A 20155-nucleotide genomic window follows, 5' to 3' on the forward strand; every position below is an offset into this window, starting at 1 on the left:
TTAAAATATATTCCATCTCTGGATCTTCTAATTCTTGGAATGAACCAGGAGTAAGTTATATAATCTCTCTGTTCTCTTTTCTCCCATAGGACCCAGCAAATTTGTCCACCCTGGATGATCTTCACACTGTGCTGCCTGGAGAGTTCTTGCCCAGGCAAGTGTGGTACTCAGACAAGGTGTGAACCATTCTCTCTTATTTCCACCAGAGATGATATGCTCTTGTCCTCTTCCCTTTTGAGTGATCTGAGTTGAATTTGGTTTACGAGAGATACACTGACATTCCTCCCCTCTTTATATAGAAGGTTATTATCCACAGTCTTTCAGATTGGAGAATAGAAACCAGAAGAAGATAGATGAGTTGCCCCAAATCATACAATAAGTAAATGCCAACAGAGCCTGGAGCCCACATGTGACTGACTTATAGGCCTATCACTTTCTTTGCTGCTGTCACATTGTCTTCAAGTAAAGCTTGAGAATTTTGAGCTTTGTAACAACTTCTACCAACTTCTAACCATTTAGTTTTATATGGTGCATCCTACCAATAGGAGCTATCCAACAATGGAGGGCTGTCAGCATATGAAGAGTTCTGGAGCTGCTTCAGTTAAAGGAGAATGGCCCCCTGTCAGGGAGACATGGAGAAGGAGGGTAGACCCTATCAGTATGTGTTCCCAATTAAATTATAGGGAATGATGGCCAGGTGTTATAGTTACTGGAATTGTTTTAATCTCAATACTCAAATGGTAAGAAGCATAGAAAGGAAGAGGAAAAGAAAAAAATCCATGCTACAATCCTGGTCATGGGACAATGACCCAAACAGGGAAATGAGTGAGAGCTAACGAGAATTTGCTGATCAATGAACCAGAAGGTGGTGCCTTCCAAAATCCCCTCAAAGTCATATTATGGACTAAATTACTAGGATTCTAGGCTTTTTGTATGGAATTCAAGATTAATGCACATCATTCTATCCTAAACAGCTTTCATACACTGTGCTAGTTTCTTTGATTCTCTCAGAACTTTGCAAAGGGCATCTATCACTTTCTCAATTTTACAAATGAGGCTACTGAGGCTCAGGGTAATTAAGTAACTGCTCTAATAGTTTAGTAATGCTAGTAAGTGGCAGAGCTGGGATATGAATACAGAATCACTAATTTAAATCTTAACCCATTTTCTCTATTCTAATTTAGTAATAGTTAAGAGCTTAGTAATGGCTTGAAGAGATCTGAATTTAAACCTGACTCTGTCATGTCTGTTATGAGGAGGATATGTGATTTGCTCATACAGCAAGTTAGGGCAGTACAAAGTCTGGCATCCATGCAAGATTGACTAGCAGGCCCATAACTTTCCTCCATGCTGCCCACTGCCTCCTTTTGCTTTTACTCCAAGAAAAGGGACTGAAATCTGATAGCTTAGTGTAGGGGAAAAAAACACTGGCTTTCTAGTCAAACAAACAGTTGAAACTGAACTATTGCCTTTGGGCAAAATCAGTGATGGTTACCATTAATTCCGTTCAAACAATACAGACAGTGTGCAATGTGCAGCGTGAATGATCTCTTTCACATTAAACAGACCAGGACTTGAGGGAGAAGACCCAGTGTTTGTGATATGCCCTATCAATGTCCTAGAAGGAAGTTTTAGTGATTACCTAGCAAAAAGCCTTCATTTTGCACATGATAAAACTAAGGGCCAGAGATTTGAACCCAGTACCTCTAACACTTTGGGCACAATATGAAACAGTCTCATAGCACTGTATTGTTACAAAATGATTTTGCATCATGGTATTGATAGCTTATGGTGAACAGTGTTGGATTCTTGATCTCTGAAGAAGAAGATTTAGCTTCAGGACCAGGGACCAGTCTTGATCACTCAAAAGCTTTTTGTCTCAGAGTTTTATTAAAGTATGAAAACGGACAGAGAAAGCTTCTGACATAGACATCAGAAGGGGGACGGAGAGTGCCTCCCTCACTAGTGTTAGCAAGGGAGTTATATACTTTAATTAGTTATTATAATAAATCAAAAGAACATCTCAAGGTTGTAAAGATCTTACTAGACCCATTCCCATAATTTACATTTTAAGATAACAGGATTAGTCAGGAAGTTTTCAGGAAGGAGAAACTGTCCTCAAGCAGGATACATTGTTATTATATAATCCTTAGTACAGAGTTTAAACTGAATTTTTAGTACAGAGTTTATATAATCCTTAGTACAGAGTTTAAACTGAATTTTTTAAATTGTTGTGTAACAACAACACAACAAATTGTGTAATTTGTGTAATTTAAATTATGTTGTGTAATCATCAGTTCCAGGCTTAAAGAGAAAAAAGTTTTTGTTTGTTTGTTTTTTTTTTTTTAATTTTATTTTATTTTTAAACTTTACATATTGTATTAGTTTTGCCAAATATCGAAATGAATCCGCTACAGGTTTTATGTGACTAAGACTAAGGAATGTAGAGGGGAAAAAAAAAGCCATTTTTTCTTTCCTGGGGACCCCAGACTTCTTATCAACCTGCCTAGGAATTAACTCTCTCAGTATCATCACATCAGCTCCAGGAGGTAGGAAAGCCAGAGGTTATCACCTCCAGGTGAGGAGACCCAGGCTCAGAGAAAAGGTTGTCATAACTACTCAGGGGCATAGTTCAAAGACTCTGCCTCAGATTTGTGTGACCCTTAGCCATACTACTTCCATTCAGTTCAGTTCAGTCACTCAGTCGTGTCCGACTCTTTGCGACCCCATGAATCACAGTACGCCAGGCCTCCCTGTCCATCACCAACTCCCGGAGTTCACCCAAACTCATGTCCATCGAGTCAATGATGCCATCCAGCCATCTCATCCTCTGTCGTCCCCTTCTCCTCCTGCCCCCAATCCCTCCCAGCATCAGATGTAGGCATTAAAAATAGTTTCCAGTAGCTAATAATAACATAGGAAAATGCTGATCTTATATAAAGTAAAAAGTAGGGTATAATACTATATATAATTGTGATAATAATATGAAATGTATGTGTGTGTGTATATATATATATATATATATATTTGTACTTGTCCATGGAATTCTCCAGGCAAGAATACTGGAGTGGGTAGCCATTCCTTTTTCCAAAAGATCCTCTGAACCCAGGGACTGAAACCGGGTCTCCGGCATTACAGGTAGATTCTTTACCATCTGAGGCACCAGCAAAGCCTATATATTAAATACACACATAATACTGTTAACTGGTATCTTTAGATGGTAGGATTATGGTAGATTTGTATTTCTTCAGAGTTTTTTGTGCTTTTAGATGTCCTACAACTTTATATTTGTGAAAAATCAAAGTTAATATTTATTAAAAATAAAATAATAGCTTCTTAGATGATGTTAAAAATTTACTTGCATTTGGGGTGAATTATATCACTTTCACAGGACCAAGTTTCCTCATTTATTAAAATGAATATAATGTACCCTCTCCTTCTGACCTTCCAGAATCTTATTGAGATTGGAAATGACACTGGAGGTGAGAGAGTAAGAGGTGTTTGGAAATACAGGCTATGACCAAGAGTAAAACTCTTATTGAAAGGTGAGACACATGGATATATAACCTTACCAATCGCCTGTGACGGTTGTGTACTAGAGCTTCGCCTATCCACTTGCAGAAGCTCATTATTAGGTTTTCAGCAATTTTGTGAACTGCTTTTAAAATCATTGGTAGTTTTAGTTTGAAATTGTTGCATATTTATACCATGAAAACTGGAAAAAGCTACAAATCATGCCTTGACATGGCCTTTAAGCCAGAAATTCAGATGAATAGCTTATAAATTAAATTCTGAAGGAACTCATGGAGGAAATCTCTGTTGGTAAAACTGACCAACAATGCTCCAGACTACATTCACCACTCAGTGGTCCTGAGGTGTCTGTTTGTCAGGACTCATGATCCAGGCCTCAAGGCAATGAACCACCAGAGGACGATAACCCCATGGGAGAGAAGGCAGAGGATGCTGTGAAATCGTGCTTTGGGCAGCTAGAGCTCACATCTACTATAGCTGGAGGGTTAGTGCTACATCTCAGAGTGACCCAAGACCTCTTGAGAGGCTGAAGAAATGAATGAAAATGCAGATTCTTGTATATTCACAGGATTGTGTTTCATTGAGACTTCCAAAAGGAAACAGATGGCACACCGAAGTTAGGATAATTTGTGGAAGATTTACCATTATATTAAAAGTAGATGGGGTAGAACCACAAAGGATAGTGCAAAAGCTTGGGGCTAGAAGCATCAAATTGTCACAACAGGAAGGGGTTATTGTAACCTAGAAAGGGAGAGTTGTATAGAGTATGCTGCTTTGAAAGTAGTAGTGACCTTCTATCAAGAGAAAAGCCAGCCTTAGATGACTTTACAGGAAGAGATCCAGAGAAATAAATACCTCTGCCACTTTCCTGACTCGAGATGTCCCCACAGGAGGACCTAAACAGAAGCAAGAAGCTCAGAATGCGGTTGATACAATCCATAGAGGTCAGCCATCTCAAGCAGAGACAAGGGTAGAGAAGGATGAAGAGTGTTACAGAGGGGCAAATAGAATGTATTCAGCAGTTTAGATTCAGTTTTTAGCTGACATTTGACTTGAGTCCTTGTTTTCTTATGAAAAAGGTGTGTAATAATATCCTATTTATCAGGATGGTTTTGAAGATTTAATAGAATATATGTGAATCACTTTACTGGAAGCACCTGATGTACAGTAATGGGTCCAGAAATAGTGGCAATTATTATTGTACTATATTACCTCATATCATTGAACTTAATTCTATTATCAATAAAATAGATAAAATACTGTGCATGTGAGAAATGTGTGCTCAGTCATGTCTGACTCTTTGCAACCCAATGGACTGTAGCCCATCAGGCTCCTCTGTCCATGGAATCTTCCAGGCAAGAATACTGGAGTGGGTTGCCATTTCCTAATCCAGGATATCTTCCTGTGCCAGGGATCAAACCTGTGCTATTTGCTGCCTAAAGGTTATTGTAATTATAAACATCAACCTTTGGATATATAAAATCACTCTGTAAGATATGATGCATTAAAAATATATTAAATAAAAGATTAGCCCTATACTCTTTATCAGAACTGAAAACTCAGCTTTCTCTTTCTAGATCCATTGAATTGGAAGCTTCATGAGGTTAGTCTTTGTTTACTGCTGTACCTTCTGTACCTAGACAGTACTTAACAGACAGTAGATGCTCAGTAGATAATTGTTGATTTAATTTAAAACTCTTTCTAAAACTCTTTCTGGTCTTTCTCGTTGACCAGATACTCGGAGAATGCTCCTTGGTGCTGACGCTTCCTTGCAGCTGGGACTTTCTTGTTCTGTCAGTAGTTAGCTTCTGTCTTGTACAGAAATCTAGGCTCTTCCATCTAGACTGTCTTCTGCCTGTCTATGTCCCTATTCCAGTCATCTGGCATGAGTCAATGTATTTAACAAGATGGTTGGATGGCATCACAGACTCAATGGACATGGGTTTGTGTGGACTCCGGGAGTTGGTGATGGACAGGGAGGCCTGGGGTGCTGTGGTTCATGGGGTCACAAAGAGTCGGACACAACTGAGTAACTGAACTGAACTGAACAACCACATCATCTTCTGAGCTCCAGCAGCCACCTTGTACTTGCCATGTGCCCCAAAGGTATACAGCCCACCCTCTTACACACTTTATTTGTTCTTTCTACCAAGAATGTCTCATCCCTTTCTCTACCTGTGGAAATCCTATACCCCAGGGTTCTTTCTTAATACTCAGACTTTTACTGAGGCAAATACTCTTCTTATGCTTGGAATACGCTTCTTTTTCCCCTTCCTTCTCCGTTTCCTGGTTAACTTCCATATTTGCATCAGGCTTCAAATTAGATGCTGTTTCTTTGGGGAAAGAATCATCACTAGAATCACTAAGATGAGATCAAGCACTCATGTATTCCTCCTATCATATACTATGTCCTATATTCATATGAAGTTAACTTCCTTCCCCTATAAAATTGTAAGCTTCTTAAGGGCATAAGTTTCTGTCATGCCACAGTGTCTGTATATATTAGGGTAAAGTTATGACCAACCTAGACAGCATATTGAAAAGCAGAGACATTACTTTGTCAACAAAGGTCCTTCTAGTCAAGGCTATGGTTTTTCCAGTGGTCATCTATGGATGTGAGAGTTAGATTATAAATAAAACTGAGTGCTGAAGAATTGATGCTTTTGAACTGTGGTGTTGGAGAAGACTTTTGAGAGTCCCTTGGACTGCAATGAGATCGAATCAGTCCATCCTAAAGGATGGATGTTCATTGGAATGACTGATGTTGAAGCTGAAACTCCAATACTTTGGCCACCTGATGTGAAGAGCTGACTCATTTGAAAAGACCCTGATGCTGGGAAAGATTGAGGGCAGAAGGAGAAGGGGATGACAGAGGATGAGATGGTTCGATGACATCACTAGCTCAATGGACATGGGTTTGGATGAACTCCAGGAGTTGGTGATGGACAGGGAGGCCTGGTGTGCTGCGGTTCATGGGGTTGCAAAGAGTCAGACATGACGGAGTGACTTAACCGAATTATTGTGTTAGATTGAAATGTCTAATGGATCAAAGCAAGTACAATTATTTTCTTCATAATGAACAAATGGACAGGGCATCTCTTAAGTATATAGCCATTCAGAGACTCAGAGTGACTGTTATCTTGAATAAATAGTTTCAGGGTTACCTGGGCATCACCTCCATTCCAACTAGCTAGATGGGAAAAGAGGTAGCAAGATCCCATGTGGGAGCTTTTCATTAGCAGTCCTGAAAGTAGCTCATAACAGTTTTGGTCCAATTCCATAGGCTAACATGTAGTTTAAGGCCATATCTAACGATAAAGAAAGTTGTGAAATGATGTCTGGCTGTGTGTGCAGCAAAAAGCAGAAAGCAAGGATTTTCCTCAATAGCTGGAAGAGTTGGCTCCACTTCCACATTTAGTTCAGTTCAGCCACCAGTCGTGTCTGACTCTTTGCGACCCCATGAATTGAAGCACGCCAGTCCTTCCTTTCCATCACCAACTCCCGGAGTTCACTCAAACTCACGTCCATCGAGTCGGTGATGCCATCCAGCCATCTCATTCTCTGTCATCCCCTTTTCCTCCTGCCCCCAATCCCTCCCAGCATCAGAGTCTTTTCTAATGAGTCAACTCTTTGCATGAGGTAGCCAAAGTACTGGAGTTTCTGCCTTAGCATCAGTCCTTCCAATGAACACCCAGGACTGATCTCCTTTAGAATGGACTGGTTGGATCTCCTTGCAGTCCAAGGGACTCTCAAGAGTCTTCTCCAACACCACAGTTCAAAAGCATCAATTATTCAGTGCTCAGCTTTCTTCACACTCCAACTTTCACATCCATACATGACCACTGGAAAAACCATAGCCTTGACTAGATGGACCTTTGTTGGCAAAGTAATGTCTGTGCTTTTGAATATGCTACCTAGGTTGGTCATAACTTTACTTCCAAAGAGTATGTGTCTTTTAATTTCATGGCTGCAGTCACCATCTGCAATGATTTTGGAGCCCCCAAAAATAAAGTCTGACACTGTTTCCACTGTTTCCCCATCTATTACCCATGAAGTGATGGGACCAGATGCCATGATCTTAGCTTTCTGAATGTTGGGCTTTAAGCCAACTTTTTCACTCTCCACTTTCACTTTCATCAAGAGGCTTTTTAGTTCCTCTTCACTTTCTGCCATAAGGATGGTGTCATCTGCATATCTGAGGTTATTGATATTTCTCCCAGCAAACTTGATTCCAGCTTGTGTTTCTTCCAGCCCAGCATTTCTCATGATGTACCCTGCATATAAGTTAAATAAGCAGGGTGACAGTATACCACCTTGACGTACTCCTTTTCCTATTTGGAACCAGTCTGTTGTTCCATGTCTAGTTCTAACTGTTGCTTCCTGACCTGCATACAGATTTCTCAAGAGGCAGGTCAGGTGGTCTGGTATTCCAATCTCTTTCAGAATTTTCCACAGTTTATTGTGTGTGACTTCACTTTCCTGCATTGGAGAAGGAAATGGCAACACACTCCAGTATTCTTGCCTGGAGAATCCCAGGGACGGGGGAGCCTGGTGGGCTGCTGTCTATTGGGTTGCCCAGAGTCGGACACGACTAAAGCGACTTAGCAGCAGCAGCAGCATGCAAATATCTTGAGAGTGAAAGTGTTACTCAGTTGTGTCAGACTCTTTGCCACCCCATGGCTGCAGCCCACCAGTCACCTCTGTCTACAGAATTCTCTAGGCAAGAATACTAAGGTGGGTAGCCATTTCTTTCTCCAGGGGATCCTGGCCCAGTGATCAAACCCTGGTCTCCTACACTGCAGGCAGATTCTTTACCACCTGAACCACCAGGGAAGCCCTAACAAAAATTGCAAATTCCTTGAGAACAGCGTATGGCATGTGAAACAATGAGGTCTAGTGGGAAAATACTGGCTTAGGAATCATACAGCTTCAATTTAAGTCCCAGTTCTGCCAGGTATTGAGTGTATGATCTGGGGTAATTTCCTTGGCCCTCTGAGCCTTTGTAATTGTTAGGTATTCAGTTCAGTTGCTCAGTTGTGTCCGACTCTTTGTGACACCATGAACTGCAACACGCCAGGCCTCCCTGTCCATCACCAACTCCCGGAGTCCACCAAACCCATGTCCATCATGTCCATGGTGATGCCATCCAACCATCTCATCCTCTGTTGTCCCCTTCAATCTTTCCCAGCATCAGAGTCTTTTTAAATGAGTCAGCTCTTCTCATCAGGTGGCCAAAGTATTGGAGTTTTAGCTTCAATATCAGTCCCTCCAATGAACACTCAGGGCTGATCTCCTTAAGGATGGACTGGTTGGATCTCGTTGCAATCCAACGGACTCTCAAGAGTCTTCTCCAACATCACAGTTCAAAAGCATTAATTCTTCGGCGCTCAATCTTCTTTATAGTTCAACTCTCACATCCATACCTGACTACTGGAAAAACCATAGCCTTGACTAGATGGACCTTTGTTGGCAAAGTAATGTCTCTGCTTTTCAATATGCTGTCTAGGTTGGTCACAGCTTTCCTTCCAAGGAGCAAGCATCTTTTAATTTCATGGCTGAAAGCACCATCTTCAGTGATTTTGGAGCCCAGAAAAATAAAGTCAGCCACTGTTTCCAGTGTTTCCCCATCTATTTGCCATGAAGTGATGGGACCGGAGGCCATGATCTTCGTTTTCTGAATGTTGAGCTTTAAGCCAACTTTTTCACTCTCCTCTTTCACTTTCATCAAGAGGCTTTTTAGTTCCTCTTCACTTTCTGCCATAAGGGTGGTGTCATCTGCATATCTGAGGTTATTGATGTTTCTCCCAGGAATCTTGATTCTAGCTTGTGCTTCGTCCAGCCCAGCGTTTCTCATGATGTACTCTGCATAGAATTTAAATAAGCAGGGTGACAATATACAACCTTGACGTACTCCTTTTCCTATTTGGAACCAGTGTGTTGTTTCATGTCCAGTTCTAACTGTTGCTTCCTGACCTGCATACAGGTTTCTCAAGAGGTAAGTCAGGTGGTCTGGTATTCATGGCCTAGCTTATTTCTTTGGCATGCCATCTTTTTGTTTGTGAATCAACACTATGAATTTCCTTTCAGTTTATGTTAAATGATAAACATCAAAATTAGATCAGATTGAACTTATTTGTGGCCGTGTATTTATCTTTTAGGGTAATTGAGTGATTGGACCAGGAACAGAGACCAGAGATTTCTAAGAACCATTTTTTCCCCTGTGATTAATGAAGTCAAAATATGAGCTGACACTTAACTGCTGCTCAACTGAATTCAGGGATTCAAATTCATGATAAAAACAGAAATAGATATGCCCAAGGATTTGCTCTTAAGAATGTTCATGGCAGTATTCATTATAATTGGGAAAAATTAAAAATTATCTAAAGACTCACTAGCAGAGATTGTTTAATAAATTTTGTATATCATAGGATGAAGTCATTAAAAATCCTGTTGTAAAAGAATGTTTACAACAAAGTTAAATATGTATACATATAAATGACAGAAACCAGAATATTCATAATGGTTTTTCTGGGTATTGGGGGTGTTTTCTTCTTTGGGGGGTCCTTTTCTGTTATTTTTCAAATGTTTAAAAATGATTGTCATTGATTTTACAACTTAAAATTTACTTATAGTAATCAAAACAAAAATTATGCACATCATATTCTTCTGAGTACAGAATTGTTCAGATTATCACTGTTGGGCAGATATTTAAATTTAGGATTTATGTTCTTGTGCCAGCTAGATCTTGGTTTGATCATACCTCTTTTATTTTCATTACAGCTTTATTAAGTTAAAATTCACACATCATATAGATCACTTATTTAAATTTCACATATTTAAAAATGCAATGGTTTTAATATAGAATTATATATCATTACTATGATCAATTTTAGAACATTTTTATAATTGTTAAATAAAATAAAAATAGAAACCTATGGCCATTAGCCACTCTGCTTTCCCCAATCCCTAGCCCTAGGAAACCACTAACTTCCTACTCCTGTCTCTAAAAGATTACCTATTCTGAACATTTCATATAAATGTAATCATACAATATGTGGTATTTGTGATTGGCTTCTTTTCTTTAGCATAATGTTTTTAAGATTCATTTGTGTTGTATATGTGTCAGTAATTAATTTTTTATAGTCTAATAATATTCCATTCTTCCATTCTATGGATATGCCATGTTTTAGTCTCTAATTAGCTGATGAATATTTGGGTTGTTTCCACTTTTTTTGGCTGTTATGAACAACACTTCTGTGAACATTTGTGTATAAGTTTTTGCATGGAAAAATCTTTTCAGTACTCTTGGGTATATAACAAGGACTGGAATTCTTTTATTGTATGGTAATTCTGTGTAACCTTTTGAAGAACTGCTAGACTGTTTTCCAAAGTGGCTGCACCATTTTACTTCCCACCGACATTGTATAAAGTATCTTTTTAATTTCTATATTTTTTTCTCCCATTGTGTGTGTATGATGTATGTGGTATGTGTGGGTTTATGTATGTGTGTGGTATATGTGGTAGGTGTGATTTTGTTGGTGGGGGCAGGTGGGTGTGGGTGAATAATGTGTATGGTGTGTGTGTATGTGTATGTATCAACACACTTTTGCCTCGTTTGCATCAGAGTCAGGGCTGGTGATACTATTTAGGTACTGCATTGTCCACTCCCTCCCTGAGAAAACTTCTTTGGAGTCTGTTTCTTGGTAGCAGCTTACACCCATCTCATAGCATGGCAGCCACCAGCTAGGCAGATCTACAGTTGGCCGTACGGTTTCCAAGTTCTGGAAGGGAGAGTATCTCCTATTCTTTCTAATAACTACCAGGCAGAGTAGTCTGGAATGGGGTTCACTTTGCCAGCAGTTTCTTAAAGTAGTTATTGAGCTTAATTATCCTGGAGGATTTCAAAGAAGACAAACTCCTTCCTCTTTTCTTTTTGATCCATCTCTCTGCAACCAACATCTAAAAGCCGGATTCCACCACTTACTTTGTTGGATTATTAAGCAGTTTATATAACCTCTCCAAGCTTCTGTTTCTTCAGATATAAAACGGAGCTAACAATATCCATCTTACAAGGTAGTTGTGGGAATTAAAGCTGTGTGGCCCCCTACAATGTTGTTGCTATAAGATTTATTGGTACAGTTTGCTCTTTTTTCACAAAAACCCTACATTGCCTCTGGAACTTAATGCCTTTCCATGAAAGTTTGCTTTTGTTGTCAGGCCTATATTTTCAACTAATTCCAGAAAGCTTTATTTGATATAAGCACTTAATAAGGATACTTGGATCATAAGCAGAATACTTATTATTCTTTGGCTTATGATCAAGTATATCTGGAACAATAAAATGATTTAACTTGAACCCAGAGGTGTTTTAACATAAGAGAGTTAAAAAAAAAAAGGAAGAATCTCTGTTCACAAAATAGCACACTATAAAAACTCCAGTCATTTAAAGAGGATGTAACTGAAATAGAAGGGTTTACCTCCCACTCACTCTGATGAGAAGAAAAGGAACAATTAAAATGAATATATTAGGGAAAATATTATTTTTATTTCAATATTTCCATTATATTTTCTCCAATTACATGCTGAATAGGGTTGTTTAATGTAACTGAAACCCCAAGGTAGAGTTTAAAAAGAGTAAATTTTATAAAAGATAAAGGCAGCTCTCTTTTACTAAGGGGGAGGCTTGCTTTTCCTGGCATAAACAAAGAAGATCAGGCAGTAAGTGTTGGGGGAGGTGTGTAGTTTCGAGTGAATCAACAGTGATAAAGTCCTGCAAGTCTCTATGCTTTGTCAAGCTTCTTTTTTCAAACTGGATAATATAAAAAGATTCTTTATACACCACTTTGAGAGGGCATGTGGGTGTGTGTAAAGGATGGTGGGAAAGAATACAAGGAAGGAGAGAAGAAGTAGCACCTTTAAAATTCTTATAGCTCTCATAGAATTTGAGTCTGAAGAGTCTGTAAAGGTCACCTGGTTCCAACTCTTAATGAACAAAAGATAAAAATGAGTCTCAGAGGGCATTATTTTCATTGTTCATTATTTTCATTATTTACATTGTCCACATGTAGCAAGGTGGACAAAGCCACATCTGAAACTTGGCCTCCCCTCAGGCCACAGTCAGACCCCTAAGCTGAGCAGCCACATGGGTAGCTTCATGCTGTGATTGAAAGAGATCCTGATGGGAATACAGGCTCTACCTGGTATGTATCTGGCTCTAGATAAGTTGCTTCATGTCCCTGTACCTCTACTTCTGTGCTTCCGGAAGATAGCCATGCCTAGCTTTTGGGGTAATTATGAGGATTAAGTGAGAGAAAGTGGGATGAGTCCCCCAGTGCAACAACTAGTATCCCCTTTAAATATCCATTCCTCTTAAGCTTAGACTGCACCCTTCACCATGACCAGGCCCGGCTAGTTTTCCAGAACTTCTCAGCCTCTCCCCAGCCCAACTCTTTCCTCTCTGGCCTAGTGCTGGCCCCAGGCAGTGCTGAATCACCCTCCACAGCAGAGGCTAGTCACTCACTCTGTGCTTCTCAGCACATTTGTATCCCCCTTACAGCTCAGGCGGGTCCAAAGGTCAGGACCGCCCCCCTCCCCCCTGCCGCTCCCAACACACACACACAAGTGCTTTTCTGCATTTGATCAAGGAATCGAGACACTTGTTCTGATTAGAGGAATTTTTTGTAGATGACTGACTCCCACTGACCATGTCATCCACCCCAGTTTCCAAGACTATTTCTGCTGCTGAGCATTTGCTGAGATACGTGCCTGGAACCTGAGTGGGTCTTACTCTACTTGATCCCAGTTTTCTCTTTAAAAGGACCATATAAAGGGGTATTTCTAGACCAGGTTGACAAACTTTCAAAAGTGGCTTGTTTTAGTTCCTGTTTTCCTCTGTCCCTTTTTTTTTTTTTTCCCTAGTCTCCCTTCCTAACTCCTTCCCTGTGTTTAGTAAAAAGATGATGAAGACAAAAACTTTTGTGAGGTATTGTAGGCATTTAATAAGTCATAGTACCTGTGATTTATAGTCTAGCAGAAATCTATTTATAATGCACCTGGATAAGCAGTATGCACAGTGTGCTAGGGAAACAGAGGAGGGGGACCGATTCCACACAGGCTGTTAGGGGAAACTTCCCTGAAAAGGTCGCATTTAAATTGAGTCTTGAAGTCAAAACGTGTGAGCCCAGCAAACTGGGTAAATGAAGGTCTGGGCAAAAGAAAGTGAAAGTGAAGTCGTTCAGTCGTGTCCCTACTGTAGCCCACCAAGCTCCTCCAGCCATGGGATTCTCCAGGCAAGAATACTGGGGTGTGTTGCCATTTCCTTCTCCAGGGCATCTTCCCAACCCAGGGATTGAACCCAGGTCTCCCACATTGCAGGCAGACACTTTAACCTCTGTGCCACCAGAGGCAAAAGAAAGAGTACTTCAAAGGTATGAGAAAGCCAGGTGTGTTTGGGAAATAACGACCAGTTTGGGCTGGCTGGAATACTGTGTGCTGGGAATGGGAAAGATGAGCAGAACTTGGGGCCTGTGGTAGGCAATGAGGCCAGAGAAATAGGTTATGAACAGACTCTTGACTGTGAGCTTCTGGAGATGGAGACGATATTATATTCTTTATACCCTCATAGAAGCAACTGAGGCCCTGTGAGTACTGTTGAACTGGTGTAAGGCACCACCGTCTTTCTTCTGGATTACTGCAATGACCTCCTCCTGGCGCACTGCTTTTACCCTTGCCCCCACTGCAGTCCGTTCTCTGCAGGGCCACTGCAGTGAACTTTTCAAAACACACAACTGATCATGTCACTCTTCTTCTTTTTTTTTTTTTTTCGTGTTACTTTGTAAATTTTTATTTGTCTTTTTTTTCTTTTCTTTTTTTTTTTTTTATTCCTTTATTTCTCATGTGTTCCCCATCCTGAACCCTCCTCCCTCCTCCCTCCCCATACCATCCCTCTGGGTCGTCCCAGTGCACCAGCCCCAAGCATCCAGCATCGTGCATTGAACCTGGACTGGCATCTCGTTTCATACATGACATTTCACATGTTTCAATGCCATTCTCTCAAATCTTCCCACCCTCTCCCTCTCCCACAGAGTCCATAATCCTGTCACTCTTCTACTTTCTTCATTTCTTACTGCTTCTCCCCTTGCCTCCAGTGATGCAGTTGCACTGGCCTTTTGCTGTGCCTCAGGCATGCCAGACACCCCTCACCTTAGGGCTTTTGCACCAGCTGTTACCTTTGCCTGGAAAGCTCCTAATTCAGATAACCATATAGCCCCTCTCTCACCTCCAAGTTGTGGCTCAGATTTCTCTTCAAAGGCATCTATCTGGGTCATCCTCTTTAAAACTTCAAAGCGCCCCCACCCTAATGCTCTTGATCCCTCTTATCCTCTCTGCCAATACTTGTTGCTATTGTTGTTCATAGTCTTTATGTTCTAATAGATGTATATAATTAGCTTTTTAAAATTGTGTTTGTTGCTTATGCCTGTCTTCTCCCAGTGTCACAAAGATAGGGAGCTTTGTTTATTGATGTATCCCAAGTACCTAGGACAGTGCCTGGCACGTACTAGGTATTCACAAGATACATGTTATATGACGTCAGTACACATTTACCAAATTCTGCCTCTGTGCTAGGCATTTTATAAATATAAAAATGAATACGACATTCCCCTTACGCTTGTGAAATTGGCAGGCTCTTAAGGGAGTCAGGACTGATATATGTTCCCCTGTTCTAATACAAGGTAATAAGTATGAAAAGCCACATGAGAAGATGTTGTGGACATCACAGGAGAGAGGTCACTTTGAATGTGGGGCCTCTCCTGTTCTTGACTGTTTGAGTAGTAAGATGTGAGGAAGAAGCAGGGAGCAGTTGATCTGCAACAGCATACATTTCAGGAGCAGGGAGACTTTCAAGAGACCATGAGCTTCAGGCTCCTGCCACCAGCCTAGTAAATACATCTTCTGCTGAAAGAGAAGTCACTGCAGCCTTGAATATTAGGTGATTGTTCAAAGTCAAAGAGCTAAGTTGTGAACTTATCTTGGTATCAGAACTCAGTTTCATATTCAGGAACGTACTGGGCCACTAGCCCTGATGTCCCCAAGGAGCAGGAACATTTGTCTGGGCTCAGTCTACAATCCATGAGAATCTAGTTTGCTTATGTCATAGATTGCTCACGCTAGGGTTTGCTTACTGAAAACGAACTCCCAGTTAAGCAGATTCTGTGAGCTGTGCTAACATAAGCATAATATGTCAAAGTCAATTTGGCAGCTCTTCTAATTTCACCCCACCGGGACATCCTACCCTCATTAAGGTAAGTGGGGTCAGCTAAAGCAGGCCCACCTTGAGACTAGTGGAAGTCCATGATTAATCAGCCTGGAAGTCTTCTCTAGCTTCTCTGCCTAGTTCTTTAGTGTTGTGTTCTGGCAATCATGGAACAAACCAAATAGTATATGTCTTTGCAGTTGTGACTCTCTTCTTTTAAAAGAATGGTGTATCAAACAGAGCATCCTGTGACATACAAAAGAGGACATTTTCTTTTTCAATTTCAGTTCAGCTCCACAAATATTTTCTACTGCCATGTACGGAAAAGATAAAGTACCTGATTTTGAGGCAGTTGCAGTTTAGTGGGTAATAAAGAAACTTATACAATTCCATTATTGAAGGCAGGATTGGTACCTAAGTCTTCATCTTCATACACCTCCTGGTACCCAGTGGCTGGCATGCAGCTGGTGCCCAGTAAATTCTGGTTAGTTGATTGAATGAATGAGTGAATGAAAGCAGACAATAGTAAGTCTTAGGGCCTCCCTAATTTTTCTGTAGTTAGCATATTTGACTATGCTGCTGCTGCTGCTAAGTCGCTTCTGCTGCTGTTGCTGCTAAGTTGCTTCAGTCGTGTCTGTGCGACCCCATAAATGGCAGCCCACCAGGCTCCCCCGCCCCTGGGATTCTCCAAGCAAGAACATTGGAGTGGGTTGCCATTTCCTTCTCCAATTCATGAAAGTAAAAAGTGAAAGTGAAGTCGCTTAGTCGTGTCTGACTCTTAGCGACCCCATGGACTGCAGCCTTCCAGGCTCCTCTGTCCATGGGATTTTCCAGGCAAGAGTACTGGAGTAGGGTGCCATTGCCTTCTCCGCTAAGTTGATTCTGCTACTGCTAAGTCGCTTCAGTCATGTCTGACTCTGTGCGACCCCAGAGATGGCAGCCCACCAGACTTTCCCGCCCCTGGGATTCTCCAGTCAAGAACACTGGAGTGGGTTGCCATTTCCTTCTCTCAGTTGTGCCCAATCTTTGTGACCCTGTTGACAACAGCCCACCAGGTTCCTCTGTCCAAAGGATTCTCCAGGCAAGAATACTTGAGTGGATTGCCATGCGCTCATCCAGAGGATCTTCCTGACCCAGGGATAAACCCGCATCTTGTATATCCCCTGTATTGGCAAGCATGTTCTTTACCAATAGTGCCACCTGGGAAGCCCATATTTGACTATACCTGACAGTTTTGTTTTCATTTTTATAACTTCTTCTATCTTCTCTTAGATATGGTACATACTGATAAAGGCACAGATACAAGTATGCATTTGTACGTGGGAACACAACCATACTCACACATGCATACATGCTCAGTGGACACTGAATCTATGACTAAGAAACTTGATTAAAAGATTCAGTGATTCAACTTCTTATCACCTCATCCCAACCAGACTTCCTGCTTCTACTACGCTATGTAGAGTGTTTTGGACAGTGAACACCCAGAGTAGAGACTATATCTGATTCATCTGTATACCTCCAGTATTCTGCATGCGACCTGTCACAGATCCTATCTTGTGTCAATTTGATTGCAGAGAAGAGAGAAACTGAGATTTTTGTTAGTGCTGAATTCCAAGGCTATGTGAAACTTGGTGTAATCAGGCCAGATGTGTGAGCTCTCAAGCTCCTTCTCTTCTTTCTCCCAATTTTCTTCTACTTATTTAAAGTCCTTTGGATGGATTCCTAGATACCTTATTTAGACTTCCAAGTTTAAAAAAAAAAAGAAGACCTAAACTTTAAAAGAAAGTGTCAGTGATACAGATTTATGTCACCTTAACAGACTGTGTGGATCACAATAAACTGTGGAAAATTCTAAAAGAGATAGGAATACCAGACCACCTGATCTGCCTCTTGAGAAATTTGTGTGCAGGGTCAGGAAGCAACAGTTAGAACTGGACATGGAACAACAGACTGGTTCCAAATAGGAAAAGGAGTTCATCAAGGCTGTATATTGTCACCCTGTTTATTTAACTTATACGCAGAGTACATCATGAGACATGCTGGACTGGAAGAAACACAAGCTGGAATCAAGATTGCCGGGAGAAATATCAATAACCTCAGATATGCAGATGACACCACCCTTATGGCAGAAAGTGAAGAGGAACTAAAAAGCCTCATGATGAAAGTGAAAGTGGAGAGTGAAAAAGTTGGCTTAAAGCTCAACATTCAGAAAACGAAGATCATGGCATCCGGTCCCATCACTTCATGGGAAATAGATGGGGAAACAGTGGAAACAGTGTCAGACTTTATTTTTCTGGGCTCCAAAATCACTGCAGATGGTGACTGCAGCCATGAAATTAAAAGACGCTTACTCCTTGGAAGGAAAGATATGATCAACCTAGATAGCATATTGAAAAGCAGAGACATTACTTTGCCAACAAAGGTTCGTCTAGTCAAGGCTATGGTTTTTCCAGTGGTCATGTATGGATGTGAGAGTTGGACTGTGAAGAAGGCTGAGCGCTGAAGAATTGATGCTTTTGAACTGTGGTGTTGGAGAAGACTCTTGAGAGTCCCTTAGACTGCAAGGAGATCCAACCAGTCCATTCTGAAGGAGATCAGCCCTGGGATTTCTTTGGAAGGAATGATGCTAAAGCTGAAACTCCAGTACTTTGGCCACCTCATGCGAAGAGTTGACTCACTGGAAAAGACTCTGATGCTGGGAGGGATTGGGGGTAGGAGGAGAAGGGGATGACAGTGGATGAGATGGCTGGATGGCATCACTGACTCAATGGACATGAGCCTGAGTGAACTCCAGGAGTTGGTGAGGGACAGGGAGGCCTGGCGTGCTGCGATTCATGGGGTTGCAAAGAGTCGGACACGACTGAGTGACTGATCTGATCTGATCTGAACAGTATTTTCTGAATGTATACTATATGTAAGGCATATTTGACCCTCAGGATTGTCTTTTGGTAGTATAACAAACAATATTCCCATTTTACAGAAACAAAAGTTGAGATTCGTAAAAGTTAAAAGAAGTTCTGGGCCGTGGAGTGATTTAATGGCAGATCATGTATTAGAAGTAGAGAGAGACCATGAAGTAACCAGACTAGTGGAAGGATGGAGAGTTCAGGATGTGATATTTTCAAAAGAGAAATTTCTGATATGTCACGTTTTATTGATGGGTTTCCTTGAGATGGCTTCTCAGCGTATCAGTTAGTTTTAGGAAACACTAACTCTCATTTTTAAGCCCCAAATTCTATCATACCAACCAGTTCTGGGCAAAATCATGAAAGCAGCATATATTTTTGTGGCATCCTTACTGCCCACTACCATATTAGTCGTCTTTGGGCCTACAGCCCTTGAACCCATTTCCTCCAATTCCCCCAGACCTAGTGTTCTGGCTCTAACCAAGGCTTATTCAGGGATCATCATTCTCACCACTGTACTCACTCTCTCCATTCATCATCATCACCAGCATGTACTGCTGTCAGAGTCAATGAGAATGTGTCAAAGGGGAAGGGGAATAATGGGAATAGCTGATATATAACTGATGTAAAACTTCCCCAAAAGATTTCCCCTGATAATTAAAGACTACTAATGATCCAGTCAGGACTGTACTCAATAAGTAGTTGCTTAGATCCAGGTTTTAGTGAGAATCTAGGGATGACTTCCAGGACATGAAACCTATGCAGTTTAATAGGGCCCTGCAAGTAGAAGAGCCTCAGGCTTGGCTTAATGCCCTGTTCTTGCCCTCTGGGGGACATGCTAATTTTTGAGTAAGGGGCCTACATTTGCATTTTGCATTGGACTTCTCAAGCTATGCAGTCAGTCCTGTAAGAAGTCATTTCAAAAGCAAAATAGAGCATTAAAGAAACAAAAACCAAAATAAAACAACTGAGGAGGAGTTAAATTAAAAATGGCTACAGTATATAAACCTTTACACTTGACAGAGATTTTCACATGGATATACCTGTCTGGAAAGCTTAGACTACCCAGTGAAACCACAAGTGCATGTGTGCATGCTCAGTCGCTTGGTTGTGTCTGACTCTACGTGACCCTATTGACTGTAGCCCTCCAGGCTTCTCAGTCCTTGGGATTCTCCAGGCAAGAATACTGGAGTGGGTTGTCATGCCCTCCTCCAGGAGATCTTCCTCACCCAGGGATTAAATCCTCATCTCCTGCATCTTCTGAATTGCAGATGTATTATTTACCTGCTGATCCATCAGGGAAGCCCAAAGAAACAAGGCAAGACCATTATTGTTATTTGAAGTCAGAAAGCCCTTCCTTCCCATTATACTGCCAAGTCCACTTCCTCTTCCCTTGCTGTGATAACTCTCCTCTTCCTCAGTGTTTATCTCAACCCCCATCCCCAAAGTTTGGGACACTAAT

The 20155-nt window shown here is 41.1% G+C and overlaps 1 protein-coding gene across 3 annotated transcripts in view; it reads left to right on the plus strand.

The window, feature by feature from the left end:
- The window catches only part of AGBL4 (ATP/GTP binding protein like 4), a 1469133-nt gene that overhangs the window by 676166 nt on the left and 772812 nt on the right, over positions 1–20155 (plus strand). For 2 of the 3 annotated variants that reach the window (XM_027537317.1, XM_027537316.1), the window contains exon 5: positions 90–176. The exons of the other annotated variant lie outside the window; for it this stretch is intronic. In XM_027537317.1, coding sequence (XP_027393118.1) covers positions 90–176 — 87 coding nt within the window. The remainder of the gene's footprint in view (positions 1–89; positions 177–20155) is intronic. 3 annotated transcript variants of the gene reach the window in all.

The sequence above is a fragment of the Bos indicus x Bos taurus genome, chromosome 3 (assembly GCF_003369695.1).
Source record: "Bos indicus x Bos taurus breed Angus x Brahman F1 hybrid chromosome 3, Bos_hybrid_MaternalHap_v2.0, whole genome shotgun sequence".
Taxonomy (NCBI): Eukaryota; Metazoa; Chordata; class Mammalia; order Artiodactyla; family Bovidae; genus Bos; species Bos indicus x Bos taurus.